This window comes from Meles meles, chromosome 7 (assembly GCF_922984935.1).
Source record: "Meles meles chromosome 7, mMelMel3.1 paternal haplotype, whole genome shotgun sequence".
Lineage (NCBI taxonomy): Eukaryota > Metazoa > Chordata > Mammalia > Carnivora > Mustelidae > Meles > Meles meles.
In genome coordinates this window covers 11,366,323-11,386,627 of record NC_060072.1, presented here as the reverse complement: position 1 = coordinate 11,386,627, position 20,305 = coordinate 11,366,323, and the positions used below count along the sequence as shown (strand labels likewise).

At 58.3% G+C, this 20,305-nt stretch overlaps 1 protein-coding gene across 1 annotated transcript in view; it reads right to left on the bottom strand.

Annotated features, from left to right (window-relative positions):
• MYH9 (myosin heavy chain 9) overlaps nucleotides 1-20,305 on the bottom strand; it is an 89,464-nt gene that overhangs the window by 4,212 nt on the left and 64,947 nt on the right. Inside the window, exons 16-35 of the mRNA XM_046011458.1 lie at nucleotides 19,003-19,196; nucleotides 18,603-18,724; nucleotides 17,812-17,881; nucleotides 15,996-16,156; nucleotides 15,028-15,136; nucleotides 14,010-14,141; nucleotides 13,418-13,624; nucleotides 12,856-12,993; nucleotides 11,477-11,600; nucleotides 9,596-9,767; nucleotides 8,186-8,398; nucleotides 7,698-7,842; nucleotides 6,313-6,519; nucleotides 6,029-6,133; nucleotides 5,656-5,808; nucleotides 4,422-4,670; nucleotides 3,149-3,361; nucleotides 2,794-3,006; nucleotides 2,390-2,551; nucleotides 910-1,038 (exon numbers count right to left, since the gene is read on the bottom strand). Coding sequence (XP_045867414.1) covers nucleotides 910-1,038; nucleotides 2,390-2,551; nucleotides 2,794-3,006; nucleotides 3,149-3,361; nucleotides 4,422-4,670; nucleotides 5,656-5,808; nucleotides 6,029-6,133; nucleotides 6,313-6,519; nucleotides 7,698-7,842; nucleotides 8,186-8,398; nucleotides 9,596-9,767; nucleotides 11,477-11,600; nucleotides 12,856-12,993; nucleotides 13,418-13,624; nucleotides 14,010-14,141; nucleotides 15,028-15,136; nucleotides 15,996-16,156; nucleotides 17,812-17,881; nucleotides 18,603-18,724; nucleotides 19,003-19,196 — 3,218 coding nt within the window. The remainder of the gene's footprint in view (nucleotides 1-909; nucleotides 1,039-2,389; nucleotides 2,552-2,793; nucleotides 3,007-3,148; nucleotides 3,362-4,421; nucleotides 4,671-5,655; nucleotides 5,809-6,028; nucleotides 6,134-6,312; nucleotides 6,520-7,697; nucleotides 7,843-8,185; nucleotides 8,399-9,595; nucleotides 9,768-11,476; nucleotides 11,601-12,855; nucleotides 12,994-13,417; nucleotides 13,625-14,009; nucleotides 14,142-15,027; nucleotides 15,137-15,995; nucleotides 16,157-17,811; nucleotides 17,882-18,602; nucleotides 18,725-19,002; nucleotides 19,197-20,305) is intronic.

Here is a 20,305-nt window from a genome sequence, read left to right as displayed (position 1 = left end):
CTCTCCCATTCCAGGAACTCTATAGCACCATGCTCCCCGAGCCCCTGGCCCTTCCTCTCAAACCCCCTCCCAGGTCTGCCTCCTCCACGAAGCCCTTCCTCAAGGGCCCCTCTGGCTTACAGGGCTGATTCCTTCCTCTGAGACCATGACTTAGGCACCACATTTGCAAAGCCCCCTCTCTCTAAGTCTTAGAGCCAAGTCAGACTGGGGAGGTAGAGATAAATAAAAAGCTGTCCTGTGCTAATGGGATGCTGGTCCCTCTGCGTTCTGGGGAGACCAGACGTCGGGAGGACAAGGATGGGAGTTAGGGTGAGAGCACAGAGTCTGAAAGCCAGTTGGGTAAGGTGGTCCCAACAGAGAGCCACACTTGACCTCAGAGGGAGGGCTGACCCCAGGCCCAGGCGTGAGGGCACAGCCATGAGGACAGTGTGGATGAGGACATGCCCAGACACCCAGCCCCACTAGACACCAGGTGGCCCCGTTAACCTCACGCTGAAGAAGACTGCCTAGAGCAGAGGGAAGGATCTCACGATACACCTCCTGTGTGACAGACAAGGCGGCAAGGGGGACACGCGGTGCTGGAGCATTTGGAAAAACACCTTCCCTTGCCAGGCATAAACACTCAACAGGAGGTGGGGAGTATCACGAAGCTTCATTTCATGCAAGGGAGCTGGCCCCAAATGGTGACAGTTTAACTCATACACACATTTTCGTCACACCAGGAAGCCCGGCTACTTAATGAACCCCTGCAGGAAATTCTTTCACAAAGCCAAAACCACCCCCAACCCACTGCTGAAGTTGGCCTGGTTGGCTGCCAGCTGTGCCACTGGGCGGCCCAGGCTGGCTGGGCAGAGGCCATAGGCTGCCCCCTGCTGGTGACCCCGAGTGCCCTCCTGGGGCCAGGCCCACCTCCTGCAGCTGGATCATCTCGGCCTCCATGCTCTTCAGCTTCTTCTCGTTCTCCTTGGCCTGAGCCAGGATCTCCTCGCGTGACGCACGTGTGTCCTCCAGTTCCCGCATGTAGTCCTTCATCTGGGCCTGGGGTGGGCAGAGAAGCTTGGTACCCCCCACAGCCACCACCCCAACCTGAGAACCTTGGGCTCCTTTCAGCCTGCTGCCACATGGAACCAACTTCACAGTAAAGGGCAAGATAATAAGGACACAGATCTCTTTAATCCTTGTCGTTTTCACACGTTGTTGACCATCAGGATTTACAAAACACACCCCTGGCGGTGTCAGTCACCGGCTGCCCATCGGCCCAAGCTGCAATCTGGGCTACACTTTCTACAATGTCCCGTTGACCTGAATGCGGTTCTCCGAGGCCACTCCCTGGAACACCAACTCCTCTGGGTCCACACCCACCTGCCAGGTCAGCCCCCACTATGGGGAAAAAACACATTTCCTTTGTTCTCCTGTGATGGTTCTAACTCTAAAGATCTTAGTCAAATATATGTATTTTCTTTTCCTTCTGCAGATAAATCCTAAACTGGGACTCCTCAGGCCAGATGGTAACAGGTACAACTGCCTTACAACCTCGCCCACAGACCCTAAACTTTTTCTTTCTGTGGCTGGGTTTCGGTGTGCCACGTGGCTTCTCAGAGCTATTTTTTTTAAAATTTGTTATCTTTGGGGCGCCTCGGTCGGTTAAGCATCTGTTTTCAGCTCAGACCACGATCCCAGTATCCTGGGATCGAGTCCAGCATCAGGCTCCCTGCTCAGTGGGGAGTCTGCTTGTCCCTCTGCCTCTGCTCCTCCTCCCACCTGTGTTCTCTAATAAATATACAAAATCTTTTAATAAATAAAGAGAACAGTGAAATTTGTTATCTTTCACGTATCCTGATGAGCACAGAGTACTGTACGGACATACTGATCAATAACTGTGTCATACACCTGAAACTAACATAACTCTGTATGCTAATGATGTTGAAGTTATTAAATTTTAATAATAAAAACATATAAATAAACAAAATCTATGATCTTTAATTATTGGTGAAGTGCGAATTTCCCAAGTGTGCGTTCTGTGGTGTGGGCTGCACGTGGGGTTCTGTGCTCAGCTTGGAAGCTTCAATCCCTGCCCACTAAGGCTGTATTGGTCCGGACCTGGGCCATGACCCCAGGCCATGTCTGGTTTACTCTGGAATCTACCGCCAAGTACTATGTCCCTATGTCACTGTGTTTCTAGGTTTGTGTGCATTTCCTTGCTTAACGCACGCAAAGTCAACGATCTTACTGCAAGTTGCTTTCTGTTCCAGGGCTGAGGGCACCCTGGTCGGCCGTGGAGAGGGGAGGGTGGTGTCCCTCGGCACTCGTCAGCCACCACCAGTGCCTCGTCCCCACCTGAGCCCAGAGCCGAGGGTCCAGCCGGGCCCCGCACGGCCCGTGGCCTCACCTGCAGTTTGCGCAGCTGCTTGATGGCCTCATCTCGGTTCTTGTTGGCAGAGTCGATGTGGGCCTCCAGGTCTTTCAGGTCCATCTCCAGCTTCTTCCGAGCGGCCACCGCCATCGAGCGCTGCTTCCTCTCATCCTCCAGCTCTGCCTCCATCTCCCGCACCTGGGGGACAGGCCGACGGCTCGGACGGCGGCATCCACACCCAGACCCTGCCCCGCTCTGAGCCCAGGCCAGGCTGCACGGGCCCTCCATGAAGACTACGGACCATCAAAGAAAGGGTCCCTGACCCCAGAGACGGGTGACTGGAACCTGAAGGAGTGGAGGAGGAGCCCGACACAACCCAGGGGGAGAAAGGAGAAAGAAGCCTGCCAGAAAAGGGGGTGAGCCTGGGGGACCGTCCACACCTGTCTGACCAGCTGCTTCTTCTTCTCCTCACTCTGCTCGTCGCGGCCCTGCAGGTCCCGCTCGAACTGGGCCTTCATGGCCTGCAGGTTGACCTCCAGCCGCAGCTTGGCGTCCTCCGTGGCCTGCAGCTCGTCCTCCAGCTCCTCCAGCTGCGTCTTCATCTCCTCCACCTGCTGCTCCAGGGCCCGCTTGGACTTCTCCAGCTCGTGGACCTGACCCCCACCAAGGGAGCCCAAGTCAGGAGCTGAGGGATGAGGTCCCCAACGTCCCCAGCCTTGGTGTCCACTCAGCCCCTAGTCCTTGGGGCTGTCCCCACTCTGCCCTCCCGAGAGCAGCCGCCGACCCGGTACTCACGCTCTTGCCGACGTCGTCCTTGGAGCTCATGAGGTCCTCCATCTCCGTGCGGAACTGCTTATTGAGCCGCTCCAGCTCCGCCTTCTGCTCCATGGCCTCCTCCAGGGCCCGGGCCAGCGACAGCGCCTTGGTCTCCTTCTCTCGGGCCTCTGCCTCGGCCCGGTCACGCTCCTCCGCATACTTGGCCGAGATGGTCTTCTCCTCAGCCAGCAGCTAGGGGAGAGGTGGTCACCATGAGCCTCCAGCCCTCGGGTGAACAAAGCACCCACACCCATACTCCTTGGGGACTGAGGGTCGTAGGTGCTGGTCTAAGGGGAGGGGACCAGGCTGTCACCCGGGGTATCTGGCGGGCCCCAAGTGTAGCACATGCCATCCAGCATGTCTTTGTAACCAGACTACGACAGAGGTCACCTCTGCTAGCACTCTGTGAGGCCGGTTTTCATCATTTAATAATCAGCGCCCCTTCCCTGAGAATGCACACGGAAAGTTACTCCCTCAGAACTAGGAAAAGCCCTGTTCTCCTGAAAAACCAGTTGCTGTTTTCCTTAAAAACCATGTCCATCTGGCTGTTTAGAGGCCCAGTCACCACCTGTGGCGCTCGTCAAGGATGCCTGTTTACGTTCCAGTTCTCGGGTGTCCGCTCTCCATGCAGGCCCACCCGCCGCCAGACCTCATTGCCCCATCTCCCCAAACCCTCTGCCCTGATACCTCTTTATTCCCCAGGCCCATTTCTTAATCGGCCAGAGATTGAATGTTCTAGACTTCGCCAGACCTTGCTGTGGAAGCAGGGGCGCAACCGGGGACAGCGCCGAGGAGAGGAGTGTGGCGGCATCCCGTGCACCTCCACCCGCAGCAACATGCATGGGGTGCACTTGGCCAGTTCTCCTGAACTGTCCTACCCCACTGTCTGGGTCTCTCCGTAAGCTGCCTCAGAGCTTTTGGAATGAGGCAGAGGTAGGATGCGTCAATAAAAATCCTACATCACAGGGATGTCATTAGGACATGTGCCATCTTGACCTTGGGGTTGTTGAGTTCAAGCGCCGTGTTGAGAGTAAAGAAAAAAAAAGTCCTATGTAAAAGTACAACTGGTTCATTATAGACAATCTGAAAGATGTCAGACATGGAAAAGGGGAAGAGCACCTGCTGCAAGGGGGAGCCCTGCATGCCTGTCCTGCTGCCTTCCCCAGCGAGGTGTGAGGTGACCCCAGCCTCGACGCCCCATGGATGTGCCTGATGGGACATCAGGCATGGGGGGCAGCCTGGCCGCACCCACCTGGTCGAACTTCTTCTGCTTCTTCTCCAGGTTGGAGGCTGTCTGGCGCTGGTGGTCCAGGTCCACGAGCAGGTCGTCCAGCTCCTGCTGCAGTCGCGTCTTTGTCTTCTCCAGCTTGTCGTAGGCGGCCACCTTTTCCTCATAGCGCTGGCCCAGCCCCTCCAGGTCCTTCTGGAGCTTTCTCTTGGCTTCCTCCGCGGTCTCCAGGCACCCCACGCCATCCTCCATTTTTTTCTTCATGTCTGTCACCTGGGCAGGGGCACAGAGTTAGGCATACAGCCCAGGTCCAGGGCAGGGGCAGCCAGCTCGCACCCCATGAGCAGAGGCCCAGTCACGGACACGCCCCTCTTCAGCCGGAGTGAGAGAAACGAGGTTTCTGCCGAGGGCATCTGCCTAGTGCGTGCAGCCCCGGGGTGGCCTCTCGGTCGAGATGTACACCAAGCCTCTTGCTTTCCATCGACATAAATCATCCTCCTCCATCAGTCTCTTGCCAGGGACAGAGTCTGTCTGAGATCTACAGGCATCTGTCCTGCAGCCCCCTTCGCACCCAGAGACAGAGCTGCCACACCAGCCACCAGCCACTCCCACCCAGACGGGAGCACAGACTACACCCCTCCCCCCAGGAGACAGTACAGATCTCCTGGCCTGGCCGCTGAGTCCTACACGAGATGTAGAACGCGACTCTTAATCTATTTCCGGTTACAGACCCTCTGACGGTCTAGAAAAAGACTGTGGCCTCCTTACAATGGTGTTTTAATGAGCGTAAGATGCTAAGATCAGCAAGTACACCAATACAGAAAAATGTAGTTGCTGGGTACTTCTTTACACCGTGACACAGTGTCCATGTGCTCCCTTGTCAGTGTGTCCAGCACGAGCTCCCGAAGCGACGAGAGCACCATGATACCCCAAAGCTCGCCACGGCTCAGACACAGCAATCTGTGGTTTCCTTCACACCTCAAGTACTGCTGCTGCCTGGCTCACAGCCTACGTGCATAATCGAACACAATGCCAATGTCAGCCTGACTAGTGGAAACACAGACGGGACGTCTCCTCTATCCATGTTTACAGACTCCTGAATTCCACCTGGGACCCTGGCTAGCAGCTCTGGCTGGCAAGGGCAGGAGCTCCCGGAGGGAGGGTGCCCCGCCAGACTCTGCCCAGCCTGTAGACTCCCTCCCAGCTCCCGAGTCCCCGGGGGGCTGCGGGGCACCCAGCAGGGGGGGCGATACCCAACCTGGGCGTGGAGAGTAGCGATCTGCTTCTCCAGGTTCCGCTTGGCCTCCTCCTCCTCTTCCAGCTGCTCCCTGAAGGAGTTCTTCTCATCCTCCATCTGCTTCAGCTTGGTGCTCAGGCTCAGCTTCTGCCGGTTCTCCTCCTGGAGCAGCTCCTACACCGAGACACGTGGAGCGCCGGGGCTCAGGGCCAGAGCCTCGCGGGCCCCACACCCTCCACAGGAGGGAGGAGCCGGTCCCTCTAATTTGGAGGACAGCTGCTACAGACCTGGCCGGGGGGGAGCAGGGGGGAGGAGGGGCAGAAGGACCCAGAGACCCTGTGGATGCGGGGGAGGATGGGTCATCAGAGAAGCTGGGCCCTGCTGCCGTCTTTACCTGTGTGTCCTGCAACTGGGACTCCAGGGCGGAGAAGTCCTTGGTGAGCTTGCTGGACTTGCTGTCAGACTGGGTGAGAAGCCCTGTCACATTGTCCAGCTCAACCTGCACGGGGACGGGAGGGACAAGGCCCATGACTGCTTTGGCCCCACCTCAGCCGTCAGGCCAACCCAAAGGCCTCGCTGAAAGGGGGCTGGGGGGAGGAGCCCTGGGGATCCAGGCCAAGACCGAGTCGGGGCGGCAGGCACCCCCGCCCGGGGCCCGGGACGCAATGGAGGCCTCACCTGCAGCTTGGTGACCTTGTCGGCCAGCTCCGTGCGCACGCGCTCGCCCTCGGTGAGCTTCACCTGCAGCTCCTGCAGCTGCGCCTCGGCCTTCTTGCGCTTGTGCTCCGAGTCCCCTTTGCCCTGCAGCAGCACCTTCACCTCGTTGGCCAGCTCCCCTCGCTCGTTCTCCAGAGTCTGCTTCGCCTTCTCCAGGTTGGCTTTCACCTGAGGGGATGCAAGCCACGAGGTGGGAAGGGGCAGCGGGGCCCTGGCAGGAGCCAGGAGAGAGGAGTCTGCTCTCTCAGCAGCAATGCCGGTGGGCCAGCCTGGGGGACACGTGCTGCTGAGAGCCTCGGGCCAGACGCTCGGGCCTGACCCGCACTCCTCACTCGGCCGGACGGGACACGAGGCCCGTGTCCTCAGCTTGGCAACAGTCCCCGCCCAGCTCAAGCATAAGGGTCTATCATCACTAGATACTAAGACTTTAGCACTATCAGAACACCAAGAGAAATAATAGCTGCTCAGTCAGGCTTCCCATAAAGCCTCTGTGAAATCTGATATTCTGCGTGATGATGTGATGATCTTCCAGAATATATACGAGTGGCGTGTACAGAATCCACTCGACAGTCCCATTCTGCTCTCCACTGAGCCGGTCACAGGGTCACAGACATGTGTCAGGGGGCCGCACACATGACACGGTATGTTGGGAAAGGAAAAGCTGAAGGGTAAGGTAAGGCTTCCACCAGAAGGGGCCCGGATGGACAAGGCACGCCTCTGAGAATATTGTACAGGCCGTCATGTGGAAGCCTTTGACCTCTTGGGCTGCCACCCAAAGTGGCTGCGTGCTAGGGGCCACAGCAGGCAGAACGTGGTCTTGGGGAACCGCCTGGCCCAGCCACCTGCCTGAGACCAGCAGGATTAATATCCCAAGGCTTCCCACCAAGACTCCAGCTGACCACGTGGGGGTGCTCCAGCGAAAACCCTGGGGCCCTCTGACACTCGGCACCAGGCCCCTCCAATTCCTGGAGGCTTTCTGGTCTGGCGGGTCCTGAACAAAACACTAACAACAGTCATTCTCGAACAATTTGCTGAGTCTTTATCGTTCACTTGTTCATGTGCTTTTACCTGTCATCAACTCCAGCAGTCAGGGATTTGCGTGAGACAGACCTATCCTTATCCTCCTCTACAGATGGGGAAACTGAAGCACAGAGGCAGCAACTGGCCCAAATCACACAGCTGCTTAGGGCTGGAGCCTGGACTTCAACCCAGGCAGCTGGTACTGGAAACCGCTCTGCTCTGCAGGCCTGGCCCAGGGCAGCAGCCCACCTCCAGGAGGACTCTCCCCCGCCAGCAGCCCAGTGCTGCCCACAGTCGCGGAGCCCTTCCCAGGGAAGCCCACGCACCCGCTTCGTCTGCTCCAGCTGCTCCGCCAGCTCCTCCACAGCCTGTGAGTGCTTCTGCCTCATCTCCTGGATCTGGGCCTCGTGGGTCTTGGCCTCATCCTCGAGGGTCTTCTTCAGGATGTTCACTTCCTGTTCACGTTTGGACCTGCAAAGAAGCACCCTCAGGATGGGGGCCAGGCCTGGGCGTGCTGCTGCCCTAGGCTCTTCTCCCCTGGCTGCAGAGAGGCCGGCAAGGGGCACCGGCCACCCCAGCCTTGCTGTCCAGCCATGCTCCCTTCCCGGCCATGCATCCTCCAGCCCAGGCTCGCAGACCCTCTCTGGGGAGGATTCCCAGAGTTTGGGCCTCACCCAAACTCTACAGCAGCTTCCTCGACAAGCCTCCACTCTGCTCCAACCCAGGGAAAAGCTGCTGAGGAGGCCTCACCCTCCCTGCGCCCCCCCCCCCACTCCCATCCTTAGTGACTTGGCCCCTCTGCTGCACAACGCACCTGAGCTCTTGCTGGGCAGCCGTGGAGTCCAGAGTGTCCTCCAACTCTGTTTTCAGAGCCTCAAGCTCCTCCCCGAGGTCCCGTTTCTGCTTCTCAGCTTTATTTCTAGAAGCTCGCTCTGATTCCAGGTCCTCCTGGAGCTCAGAAATCTGGGATTCCAGCTCGCGAATCTTCTTTAGGGCCATATTCTTCTGGGAGGCTTCCTCCTCCACTCTGCCGAAGAGACCAACAACATCAGGAGGCTCTTTCCGCCTCAGGGAGCAGAGCGTGCAGAAAAGGCTTTGGAGAGGAGCAGCCAAAGCTGCTTCTGGAAGTCATCACCACAGCCCTCAAGCACTCCTCTCCACAGAAACATCTGAAGCGTCCAGAAGATTTAAGAGCAAAACCACTCTGAGAACTGAAAAACCTCGTAGAAGAATCACTTCATTTTCCAAACTGAAATTCAGTGCTTGAAACGTAAAAATAAGTAAATGTTAGGTGAAAATTAAAAAGGAAATGAAACGCCGCCTGCAGTCCACCATTACAGCAACTAAAGAAAACTAGGAAGCTGCAGAACATACTCTGGGGGTGAGAATTACACCAGTGCAGGTTTGTTAATTGCAATTAATGTGCCACCCTGGCTGCGAAGTGACAGTGGGCAGGGCCGCGTGGGGGAGGTGTGGGGCTGTTGGGGAACTTTATGCACCTTCTGCTCAGTTTTCTTGTTACGCTAAAACTGCTATAAGGGCGCCTGGGTGGCTCAGTTGGTTAAGCGACTGCCTTCGGCTCAGGTCACGGTCCCGGAGTCCTGGGATCGAGTCCCGCATAGGGCTCCCAGCTCCATGGGGAGTCTGCTTCTCCCTCTGACCTTCTTGCCTCTCATGCTCTCTCTCACTCTTTCTCTCTCAATAAAATCTTTAAAAAAAAAAAAAAAAAAAAACTGGGACACCTGGGTGGCTCAGTTGGTTAAGCGGCTGCCTTCGGCTCAGGTCATGATCCCAGCATCCTGGGATCGAGTCCCATATCGGGCTCCTTGCTCGGCAGGGAGCCTGCTTCTCCCTCTGCCTCTGCCTACCTCTCTGCCTACTTGTGATCTTTCTCTCTCTCTCTCTCTCTGACAAATAAACAAAATCTTTAAAAAAAAAAAAAACTGCTCTAAAACAAAGTTTGGGGTTTTTTGTTTTTGTTTTTAAAGCAAGCCTATAGCCAGAAAGCTTTAAAATGTGAGAAAGGAAAGGCCTAGGGCATTGGGTGACATTGTGGATGACTTCTGGGGGACTACAAAAGGGCAGTGATGAAGCAGCCGCACGCATGCCCTAACAGGACAGGACCTGTCTTGTGCGACAGCTCCAAGAGGACAGCAGCAGCCGGCACGACAACAGGTGCCAGCAGGGGGCGCGGGCCCTGCCGTGGGCTGACTGTGGCCCTCACCTGGCCAGGGCGGCCTGCAGCTCCTCCTCTTTCTTGGCCAGTTGCATCTTGAGCTCCGCAATCTGGGCCTGCAGCTCAGCGATCTGGTCACTGAGGTCAGTGGAATCCCCCTCTAGCTTCCGACGAGTCTTCTCCAGCTCCTGACGCTGCTTCTCCTCTCTTCGAAGGCGTTCTGAGGAACAAGCCGGGGGACAACAGAGCCCTCAGTGCCCACAGATTTTTTCCCACCTTTTTCTATTTTTGCAAAAAAAATACTGAGTTTTTGTTATAAAACATATGTGAGCCTTAAAAGACCACGATAAGCAGACACTTGTACCCAAGGCTTGGATGAAGGAGAGAACATCCCCCGAGCTGCTACGTCCGGTTTCACCCCAAACTCTGCTGACCTGCCCCGCCAGGGACCTACGTTCCCCTGCAAGTTGTGCTCACAGCTCCTTTGTTTTCCTTTAAGGCTGTACCAGGCCTGCCTCCCTAAAATACAGGCTTCAGGGTCCAATGTATGGCCTTATGATTCCCACCAGGACGTCACTCGGGTAACCCCGTAACCTTTCTGTGCATCACCTGAACAAGGATAACGAGACCACCTGACTCACGAGGTTGTGAGGCTCGTGGGCATTGGTATCCGCAAGCACTCAAGACAGCTCCCAGCCCAGAGTCTGTGCTCAGCAAGGGTCAGCGACTTATTCCTTGACTTGCTTTTGTCACTCAATAGTAACACCTTGAGACTGGGCAAGTTAAGGGTCAGTGCAACTGATCTCCGTGGACCAGTCTGGTGAACGGACCCCAGCTATTCCCATGCCACAACTGATGGGCATTCAGGTCGCGTTCACTGTGTGCCCTCAGGAACATTGCTGCCATGTGCGCTGGCCCGGAAGCTCCAGGGAGTGTGGCCAAGAGTGCTGGGTTGGTTGTAGGCACGTGAAGCTTCAAAGCCACCAGGCAGCACCAGACTGTGCAAGGCCACTACCAGTTCCCGCTCCCACCAGCCGTGTGTGTTCGGACTGTCCCACGTCTCTGTTAACACTCACCGGGGTCAAACCTGAGACCCCCTCTGTGTCTGCCCGCCCAGGGGCTCTGCCCCCTAGACCTGGATGAGAGAGGGAGTCCCTGGGCAGAGACCCCCTCCAGCACCTTGCTTCCCCTTGCGGGCCTGACTCGCCTCATCCCCTACAAACGTGAAGGGGGCAGGAGGGGCTAGGAAAACCTTCCTGGTGCTCAGTCTGGACAGTCTGGGCCCTACATGTGCAGGGAGTCAAGTGCCCTGGGCACAAGGGGCTGCCCCGAGTCTCTGCTGACAGAGTGGTGGTTTTTGGCGTGAGCTCGGAGCCTCCACAGTGGTCCCCTCTCCCCTGTCCCTGCGCTGTCTACGCCCCTCAAAAGACACAGACCTGTGCTCTACCCTGTCATCTTCCCACAAGACAGGGAGACAAAGGCACAACTGGCCACCTGTCCCAAGTCAAGCAATGGCATCTGTCCAGCCCAGCCCCGCATGGTGTGCCTGTATGTGTGATTTAGTGTGGTCCTTGTGGACGCCCGTTCACTGTGCCCCCTTGAAGGGAAGAGAAACTGAAGCCCATGGAGATTACGGGAGAGCCGCAAGGCGACACAGCGGGTAAGCGGCAAAGCTGGGGTCAAACTTAGGACCTCTCAGGACGTCAATCTTGTGCAACTCACGGCACACAACAGGAGAGAAATGCCGAAGTGTTCCGAGAGACCCTCACGTGGGGATATATCCGTCCCCAGTCCAGTCAGTGTCCGGAGCTGAGGTTTTCAGGGCAGTCGTTAGGGGTTGCAGACTACAAGCCTGCCTGCACGCAGTGAACATGAGACCGGCCCAGGTGCACCTGGGGGCACCTCGGTCCCTGCCTGCTGCCCTCTTACCCTCCAGGTCGGTGATCATCGCCTCGTGCTTGTTCTTCAGCTTGGCGAGGCTCTTCGATTTCTCCTCCTCTTCCATGAGGTTGGTGGTAAACTCAGCTATTCTGTCTTCCAGAAGCTTCTTCTCCTGGGGGGTGAGGTGGTTCAGAGGGTAAAGTTAGTTGAGCACAGAACACTTCAGCACTCTTCAAAGTATAACTTGCCCGGAAATTTAGGACTGAACCAAGGGGAGGACTCAAATGCTTGATTCACTAGGACTTTCTAGATCAAAGGGTAATCCTGAAAGGTCACGAGCTGGCACCTGGGCAGCGCAGGCGGTTAAGTGACAGACTCTTGGTTTCGGCTCAGGTCATGATTTGGGGTCCTGAAATCAAGCCCCAGGTCAGGCTCTACGATCAGCAGGGAGTCTGCCTGAGATGCTCCCCCTCTGCCCCTCTTGGTCTCTCTCAGATAAATAAATCTTATAAAGAAGAAAAGTCACCGGCAGCCCTGAATAAGCTGGGTGGGCTTCCTTATGGTCTATAAATGGGGATGCCTAAGGCCTTCCTGGACCTGTGTCACCCTTTGGGCTCAAGTAAGAAAGGCACACAGGTGGCAGCCAGAACTGGGAAGGGGCTTCAGACACAATGACTCTAACTGCTATGTGTCCGGCCCCCAGCCATTGCGTGGGCTGTGACCTCCGCCTTTCTCATGCCAAAGCTTCTCCAAAACACCCCGGCTGCTCCCCTGACCTTCCACCGCGTGGCTACCACTGGAGTCCTAATCTTAGCAAGTCCCCAGCCAGGCTGACCTCCCAGGCCCGGCACTAACCGCAGCCCAGGTGTCTGAGCCTTGTGTCACAGAGTCCACAGGCTGGCCTCTTGCCACATCCGCCCAGGGCCCACACTTGGGCTTGGGGGCAGCCTTCTGACCCTTTCAACTGACTCGACTCTGGGTTTTTATCTGCTCACTGGATAAGACTCCGACGGGGACCCGACTTGGCTCTAAGAGAAAAAGCCACTACACTGGGGACGGCTGGTGGAGGGCACCCGCACCTCCACACCAAGCCATGGTGCCTGAAGCCCCGCCCCGGGGACGGATGTGCAACACCCCACAGATGGCTCAGCTGTAAGTCTTGCATCTTGAAAGCTGACAGAAACCTTTACCAAGAAGATATGCCAAACCTTGCCCTTGGGCCCCACTCAGTGGTGAGAAACACCCCACTGAGTAGGACGCTGGCACGCAGAGGCCACAGACATGCAGGAGGGCCCGTGACCGCCATACGCTGTGGCCACAGGAGAGGGAGAGGCGGAGGTAGGCAGGTGCCCCCGGATCCCAGAGCCTAGCCTGCGCCCAGACGCAACTCCTCTGCCCGCGGTGTGGCTGGGCCCCCCGGGCCTCACCTTGGCCAGCTTGCAGTTCTGGTCTTCCATGATGATCTGGTCTTCCTCCAGCTTCTTCAGCTTGGCCTCGGTGGTCACCTTCTCCAGCTGCAGCTTCTGGCGGGCGCTCTCCTCCTCCTCCAGCTGTTCCTCCAGTTCCTACCGCGGGGCCGGGGAGAACGTGAGGGGGGAGCAGACCACACCCCCACTGGCAGGCTGCCGTCTTCACAACTAGGGTACGCCGCCGAGGGAACCCGGCCCAACAGTGTGCTCACTGCTTCTGAGGTGCCTCCCCGAGCCAGCTGCCCGCCAGCAGCATGAGCCAAAGGCAGAGCCGATCGCCCTGGCTCCTCGGACGGACCACAGTGAGGACTGAGGGTATGAAATCAAACTGCCTGGGATCCCCCAAGCTGATGCCCGTGAGGACTCCCTGCCTGCAGAAAGAAGCTCTCCAAAGAGCGGCCTCCCACGGGCCTGGCGACTGCGGCGTCCTCTCTGGCTCCCGGGGCACTGCGCCCCGTCCCCTGCACCCCATGTCCTGCGGCCAGCACTACCCCTTCTTGGGAGGAGGAAGGGGGCTGACCTGGATGTTCTGCTGCATCTTTTTCTTCTCGGCCTGCAGGTGCTGGCAGCGCTCCTCCTCCTCCTCCACCCTGGCCTCCAGGTCATGACAGATCTCTTCCAGCTCCTGCTTCTTGGCGGTCAGGCGAGCCCGGAGCTCCTCGGCCTCGGCACACAGCTCCGTTTCCGCCTGGAGCTGCTCCTGCAGCTGCAGCTTCTCCGCCATGAGCTGCGAAGAGCACGGGGACCACATGAGCCCTGGCAGCTCAGAGGTCCTGGCGCTCAGGCTTCCTCACCCACCAGAAAAGTTCCCGTCTTGAGGCTGCCGAGGCTTCCAGGCACTTCCCAAACGTCGTGTTCCAGATCCTTCACCACGACTCCATGAGCCGTGCACCACCATCCCCGGGAAACAGACTCAGAGAGGTTTACCCCATACTCAGGAGCTCTCTGTCCCATGGGGCGCCTCCCTACATCACAGAACCCCCAGTGGGGTCTGTTGACAGGAACAGCAAAACCTCTCCAGCAACTCCCCACATGCCCTGCCTCCTGCTGGCCAGCAGGTGGCAGCACTGGGAGCAGCCGCCCCAACCACGCCAGAGCCCGCAGACACCTACCTGGGACTGGAGGGTCTCCATCTCGGTGAGCCTGTTCTCGGCCGCCAGCTGCTTCTCCCGGACCTTCACCAGCTCCTCCTCCTTGGCCATCATCTCCTCCTCCTGCCGGCTCACCTGCAGCAGCGGCTTGACCTGGGAGAGATGGAGGCAGAGGCGCTCGGCTAAGGATGCGGTACCAACACAGACCATCTTCCTGGAGATGGATTCGGTGCTGGGTGCCCGGGCCCTCTGACCCCGCTAAGTACAGGTCAGGGAAACCACCTGTGCGTGCACAAAGATGTGGACAGCGTGTTCACAGGGATGAAAAACTAGGAAGGAGAGAAACACACACGACGGGGAAAGCGGCCAGATAAAACAAGAAGTGTCTCCAGGGAACAAGACGCTGACTTCTAAAAAATGATGCTCATGAGGGAATCCTAAATGGCAAATACACAACACAAGCCTCGTTACACAAGTCAGAGCTCTGCCAGGTAAGACGGCCTACGGTTTGCGAGTGGAGACTTAAAGAGTAAAAAAGCGGGAATAAACATGCAAACGTCTGCCCAGCAGACACTGGCTTGGGGCTGAAGGGATCACGTGTGAACGTTTGTCTGCTTCTCTAGTTTAACTTTTCACAACAGCCACAAATTATCTATTTTCATCGAAAGCAACCTGAGCTACGTTCCTGATGAAGGGATTTTTTTTTTTTGCGGGGAGCGGGGGGAAGGCTAGGGAGGGGAAGGCCTGTCCATTTGGGAGCACCCACGGCCCTGTGGCTGCTTGGGAGGACAGCGCCCCCAGCACGCGCGGCCCCAGCGCCCAGGCCGTCCACGCCAGACACGTGCCACAGCGCGCACGCTCCAGACCCCGCGGGGCAGGCCCAGCCCAGACTCGTGTTGGCAGGCTCGGGTGGGGGGTGGGGGGGAGGCCCAGGCTACGCGCCGCTCCCTGGGCCCCAAGTCCCGCACGGAGGCCAGGAGGCGGCGACGGAGGCCGGCAGAGCGCTGGCGGGGGCGGGGGAAGCCCGTGGGGAACCCACCTTGGTGAAGAGCCGCCACCACTGCCAGTTCCGCAGCTTGAGGTAAGCGGCGCAGTTCCTCTGCAGGACCTTCATGGCCGTCAGCTGCTGCTGCCGCTTGGCAAAGGCCCTGGGGACAGGGACGCCGTCAGGGCAGGAGACCACACAGCTCCAGCAGACGGGGGAGCCGACCCTTCCCCACCTGAGATGCCTCAAGGCACAAGTGCAGGCAAGGAGCCTGGCCTTGGGGGTGAGTCCTGTGGGTGAGCCCCCAGAGGGTGCCAAGGACCCGGGTCACCGAGCCTTCGTCTGTCACCAAGGGACGAGTACGTTCACAGAATTAAAGTCCCTTGTGGCTAACTAACTCTGTGTCCAGCGGGACTGCTGGTCACTCAGTAGACAGACTGCAGCTTCCCAGCCCCCTGCCACCCTCCAGTGGGGGCCTTTGGTGGAAAGTAACAGCTGATGTCCTGCAAAGGTGGGCTTAACGTGTGGACCGGGGGGGCTCTGGGATACATGAGGGCTCCGTTTGTCCAAACACCACCAAGCTATGTTCTGTCTCCCAAGGCTCCCAGCTCACACGGAAACACACGGCCACAAGCACAGACACAGGGGTTCGGAGGCTCAGTGTGCAACTGCCACAGCCGCTGTCCCGCAGCAGGTGAGCCCTATTCCCGGAGGAGAAGCTCCAGACTGAAGGACGGTCTCCTGTACTGGGAGCACAAGGGGCTTGGGACAGCCACCCTCTGGGCATCAACCCCACAACAAGGGACACGGGGAGGAATACTGGTAAGCACAACTTTGCGGCAGGCAAATCAGGCCCAGAGTCGCCCCTGCCAGCTGGTCACTTTAAACCTCAGACATAAATCCAGAAAGCAGGGGGCACAGAGCTCCAGCCCCGGCCAGCACCCGTGCCCCTGTGCGGCAGGAAAGCCGGGAAGCCGGAGCATGGGTAGGCCGGGCAGAGGCGGGCCCCTCCGAGAACTCACTTCCTGGCCAGGTAGCCCCTGCAGCAGGCCTGGAAGCCGATGATGACGTCCGTGATCTTCAGGTCCCGCTCCTCCTCCAGGTGGGCCAGCACGCCGGCCCGGAAGAAGACTTTGCTCTGGCCGATGCGGTACAGATTGCTGTCCAGCTCCAAGGCTTTGATCTAGAGGGGAGCAGAGCAGACCATTCACCACGTGCCACCACGGGGCCCTCAGAGCAACGCTGGAGCCAGTGGGCTGTCCCAGCGGGGCTTTCTACCAGTGGCCGCTTCTCCGCTGGGCAGCCTGTCCCCCAGAGCCAGAGAAAGCGGGGCTCGGAGGATGCCAGGAGGAGGGGCAGGTGGCTTCCCGCACAGGGCAGGGTGATGCACCAGACAGCAGAAAAACACAGAACCTCGACATCAAAGGGACCAAAAGCCTCCTTCCACCTCCCGCCTCCATGCACTGCCACCACGGGCTACCAGTGCCCAGCCGGGCCACCCTCAAACCAGAGGTGGCTGAGCGGCATCATCACTTTCTCCAAGACCAGGACACGCTCCAGTTCAGGCCAAGCCCTGGACCAAACACTAATTAGGGGACCTGGGCCTTTAACCTCTAGGAGCCCGTGCTTCCTCAGCTGGAAAATGGGGATAATACTTTAATTAGGAGAAGAGTGAAGAAATCAAGCAAATAATAGTGCCTCATCCCCAGTACGGCTGTGAGATCTGAACAGGAGAGCAGAGCTCAATATAGGGCCACACGTGCTGCGGACGGAGCAGAATGAATGCCCATTACCATCGCTGAGTGGTCTGAGTATAGTGCAGGGCTCTCCTGTTAACCCACCGAGGCAAGAGTCCATCTGTCTGCCTGGGAGACAAGAACTGAGAATACGGTCTGAAATAGGCAGAGCCTGGGATGGGAGGATTGGGATCCGAACTAGCTTGGGTGGGGGGGCAATTGGCCCCAATTGTCCTGGAGAGGCCCTGGGAGGAGCAGGGAAGGACACTGCGGGTGGAGCCATCACAAGCATCTTCCCTCCCTGCCCCACCCCTAGCCTGGACAGCCTGGAGAAAGGCGGCCCACGTGCCCGCCCCGTCAGGCCCCCGGTCCCACCAGCTGGTGGCGCTGCACAACAGGGAGCGTTCTCCTCCCTCCCATCCCCCCTCTCTATCACCTAATGCAGAGCTTCCCACAGAGGTGCCTACTTCCTCCGTCCCTCTTCCCTGACAACTCCCACCCCATTCTCTCTCCTCTTTGGAAAGAACTCAGAGGAAAAACAACAGGAGGCAGGGGCAGCCCACCCTGGACGCCTGAAGAACAACGCAACACCAACACAGTAGGACACAGAACAGAGGGCACCCGGCCCCAGCTCTGCCACTGAGTCCCCAAGGGGCACAGCAGGCACTTGCAGGGGGGGCGCGCTGTGAGGAAATGTCCAGAAGCACGCACTGCGGGGGCTTGGAGCCATGCTCTGTGCCGGCTTCCCTTGCCACCCACACTGGGTGTGACGATCCGAGGAGACACGAGCAAGAAAGCACGAGACTGGGCCCCAAAGGAAGGGATCGGCTCCCACCAGAGCCTGCCATGACTGCAGCATTAGTCTCCACACTGCCCAGTCCCACACGCCATCCCTGACCATCCCAGGGCCAACAGGGCCGCCGAGAGGGGCCCCAGCAGAATCAGGACTACATCAGCGCACGACAACAGAGCGCAGCTGTCATCCAGCGAAAAGGGGCGGGTCCAGGCTTGGGGGCACAGGCCATGCACATACACACCCACCGTCGGTGTCCTCCCCCCACCCCCCACCCCAGCAGGAAGCAGAGACAGCAGCTCTACTCACCATGAGCACGCAGGCCTGCTTCCCATCCATGAAGCCCTTCGGAATGGAATTCGGTGTGAGGATCTCGTATCTGAGGAAGAACGAGAAGCCCAGTCAGTCCACCCCTCACTTGGATTCCATGTGGACTGGGATGCACGGGAGGGAGGAGGACCAGCCCTACAGGACAACACACATGGGGATTCCCTTCACGAGTCTCCCAAGGGAGGAAGACATTCGGCAAATGCCACCCTGCTCTTTCCTTAGGCTGAGTGACACAGCCAGCCTTCAGGTGTTCCAGGAAGTGAACGGAAACTCACACTGAGCTGTTTCGGTCACACGAGGGCAAGCTTTAGGTTGGGCTCCCCAACTGCCAATGGCCCAGGGTCCACATCTGTCCCCTTTCCCCCAAGGCGCTGCAGGGGCCTCTAACAAGTGGGACAGTCCCAGAAACAGAGAGGGCTGCATCGGGCCAGCAACTGGCACCGAACATAGTCATGACACACACAGGACTGTGTCATCAATGTCCCGCTCTACGCACATGGCAGGAAGCCACAGTGCTCTGAGACCTCCATTTCCACAAAGTTCCCCAAACACCCCCATCTTTGGCTCATTCCTCTTTAATTTCTCCTCCAAGATCCCTGGGCGGTAGCAAGCAGTGCCAGGGTCCCCAGTCACGAGCAGTGACAGCCAGCAAGCTAACAAGACGGGGAACGGGAGGAGCCGACCAGACCCCAGATCCACAGGGATGAGGCAACCACCCCCTCGCCCACGCGGCCCGCCGCGGGAAGGGCAGGCTCCCAGCCCTGGCTCACCGCTGCCGGAACTCCTGGAAGACCACCCTGTTGGGGAAGCCCTGGCGGCAGATCCGGATGCCCTCCAGGACCCCGTTGCAGCGCAGCTGGTCCAGCACCAGGTGGGGATCCAGCTTACCAGCCTGGAGAGGGAGACAGACGTGGTGGTCTCACGTCCTCGCCTGGTGTCGACGGCGGAGGCAGGGCAGGCCCCTCGGACTCCGCTGGGTAAACGCCCCCCGGGGTGGGAGTCCGGGCAGCCCGCAGGCACCCCAGCAGAACGCAGACCACAACTACAGCCCATGTGCTCAGGGAGCCTTGTGCCGCGCCACACAGGGTCTTTGCTGGGGCTCTCAGTGTGGGGTGGGAGGCAGGGGGAGCACTTCTGCTCAGGGAGACAGACGGGGCCAGGCACCCGCACCTTCTTCTCGTGGTTGGGGATGATGCAGCGGACGAAATTGGGGTTGGTGTTCCTCAGCGTGGCCATCAGCTTGGCCAGCTGCTCCTTATAGAGCTGACCCACGGTCCGGAACATGCCCTTCCGTGTCTTAAAGGCCCCGGGCAGCGCTGTCTCTGACATGCCGGCCACCTGGTCCAGACCGATGATGCGGTCCACTGCAGAGACCACCCAAAAAAGCACATGAGTGCCCAGTGGTCCTCGTGCGGGGGTGGAGGGACAGGAAAGAGACAGACAGACACCCGGACAGAAGGAGGAGAAGCTACAGAACAACAAGACCGTGTCTACTTAGAATCTACAGAGGGCGAAGGTCAACTCCAAACGTTCAGCAAACTTGACTTTTGCGCACAAGAGGCGGGAAAGGGTTGGAGAGCCTGCAAAGCCACTGCGGGGGGTCCACGGGCTAACCCCACAATCCCCCATTCTCATCACCCATCTTCAGCCCACCGTGCAAGCTCCTGTTCCCAGAGAGATGTAACAGAGCCCCAACCGGATTTCCGGACAGCAAGCCTGGCCACTATACTAGGCTGGCCCTAGGGAGGTGTTAAAACTTGACCTGCAGGACCCTGCAGTTCCACGCCCCACTAAGAACAGCATAACAAAAGAGCAGTACCCTGAAATCACACTGACCTTTCCTAAGGGCACAGGCTGGGAGTCAGAAAGTGGGAGCTGTCAAGTTACCTGCCATGCTTCTTAGGACTCTGGAGGATCCCCTCACTGTCTGGGGGCCTCCCGTGCAGAGCCCCCTAAACTGGGGACCGAGGGTGCCTGGTGGCTCAGCCGGTTAAGCGTCTGCCTTCAGCTCGGGTCATGATCCCAGGGCTCCCCTCTGCCTGCCACTCCTCCTGCTTGTGCTCTCTCTCACTCTGATGAATAAATAAAATCTTTAACAATAACTATAAATAAATAGGTAGGTAGGTAGGTAGGTAGGTAGGTTGGGGGCCCAGAGCAGCACACGGTGTCAGGAGCGGAGAGGTCCCAAGGAGTCTGCAGACCCCTGCCCGCTCCTGTGTCTTGCAGGGTCTCCTAGCTCATGGTCTTTATCACCTCACACGCCCTCCCGGGACATTGCCCTTGGTTGGCACTGCGGCGCAGGCCCAGAGCAATGAAGGAACCACGTCCTCCGCAGTGAAAGGAAACGAAAAAGCAAATCCAACCAAAGCGGCTGGTGACCGGAGGTCCATGTTAAGCAAGAGCCAACTTTAAGTTTGAAGCCTTCTGCTCCTGGATATAAAAGCTAAGGACTCTTGGGGAACCTGTGTGGCTC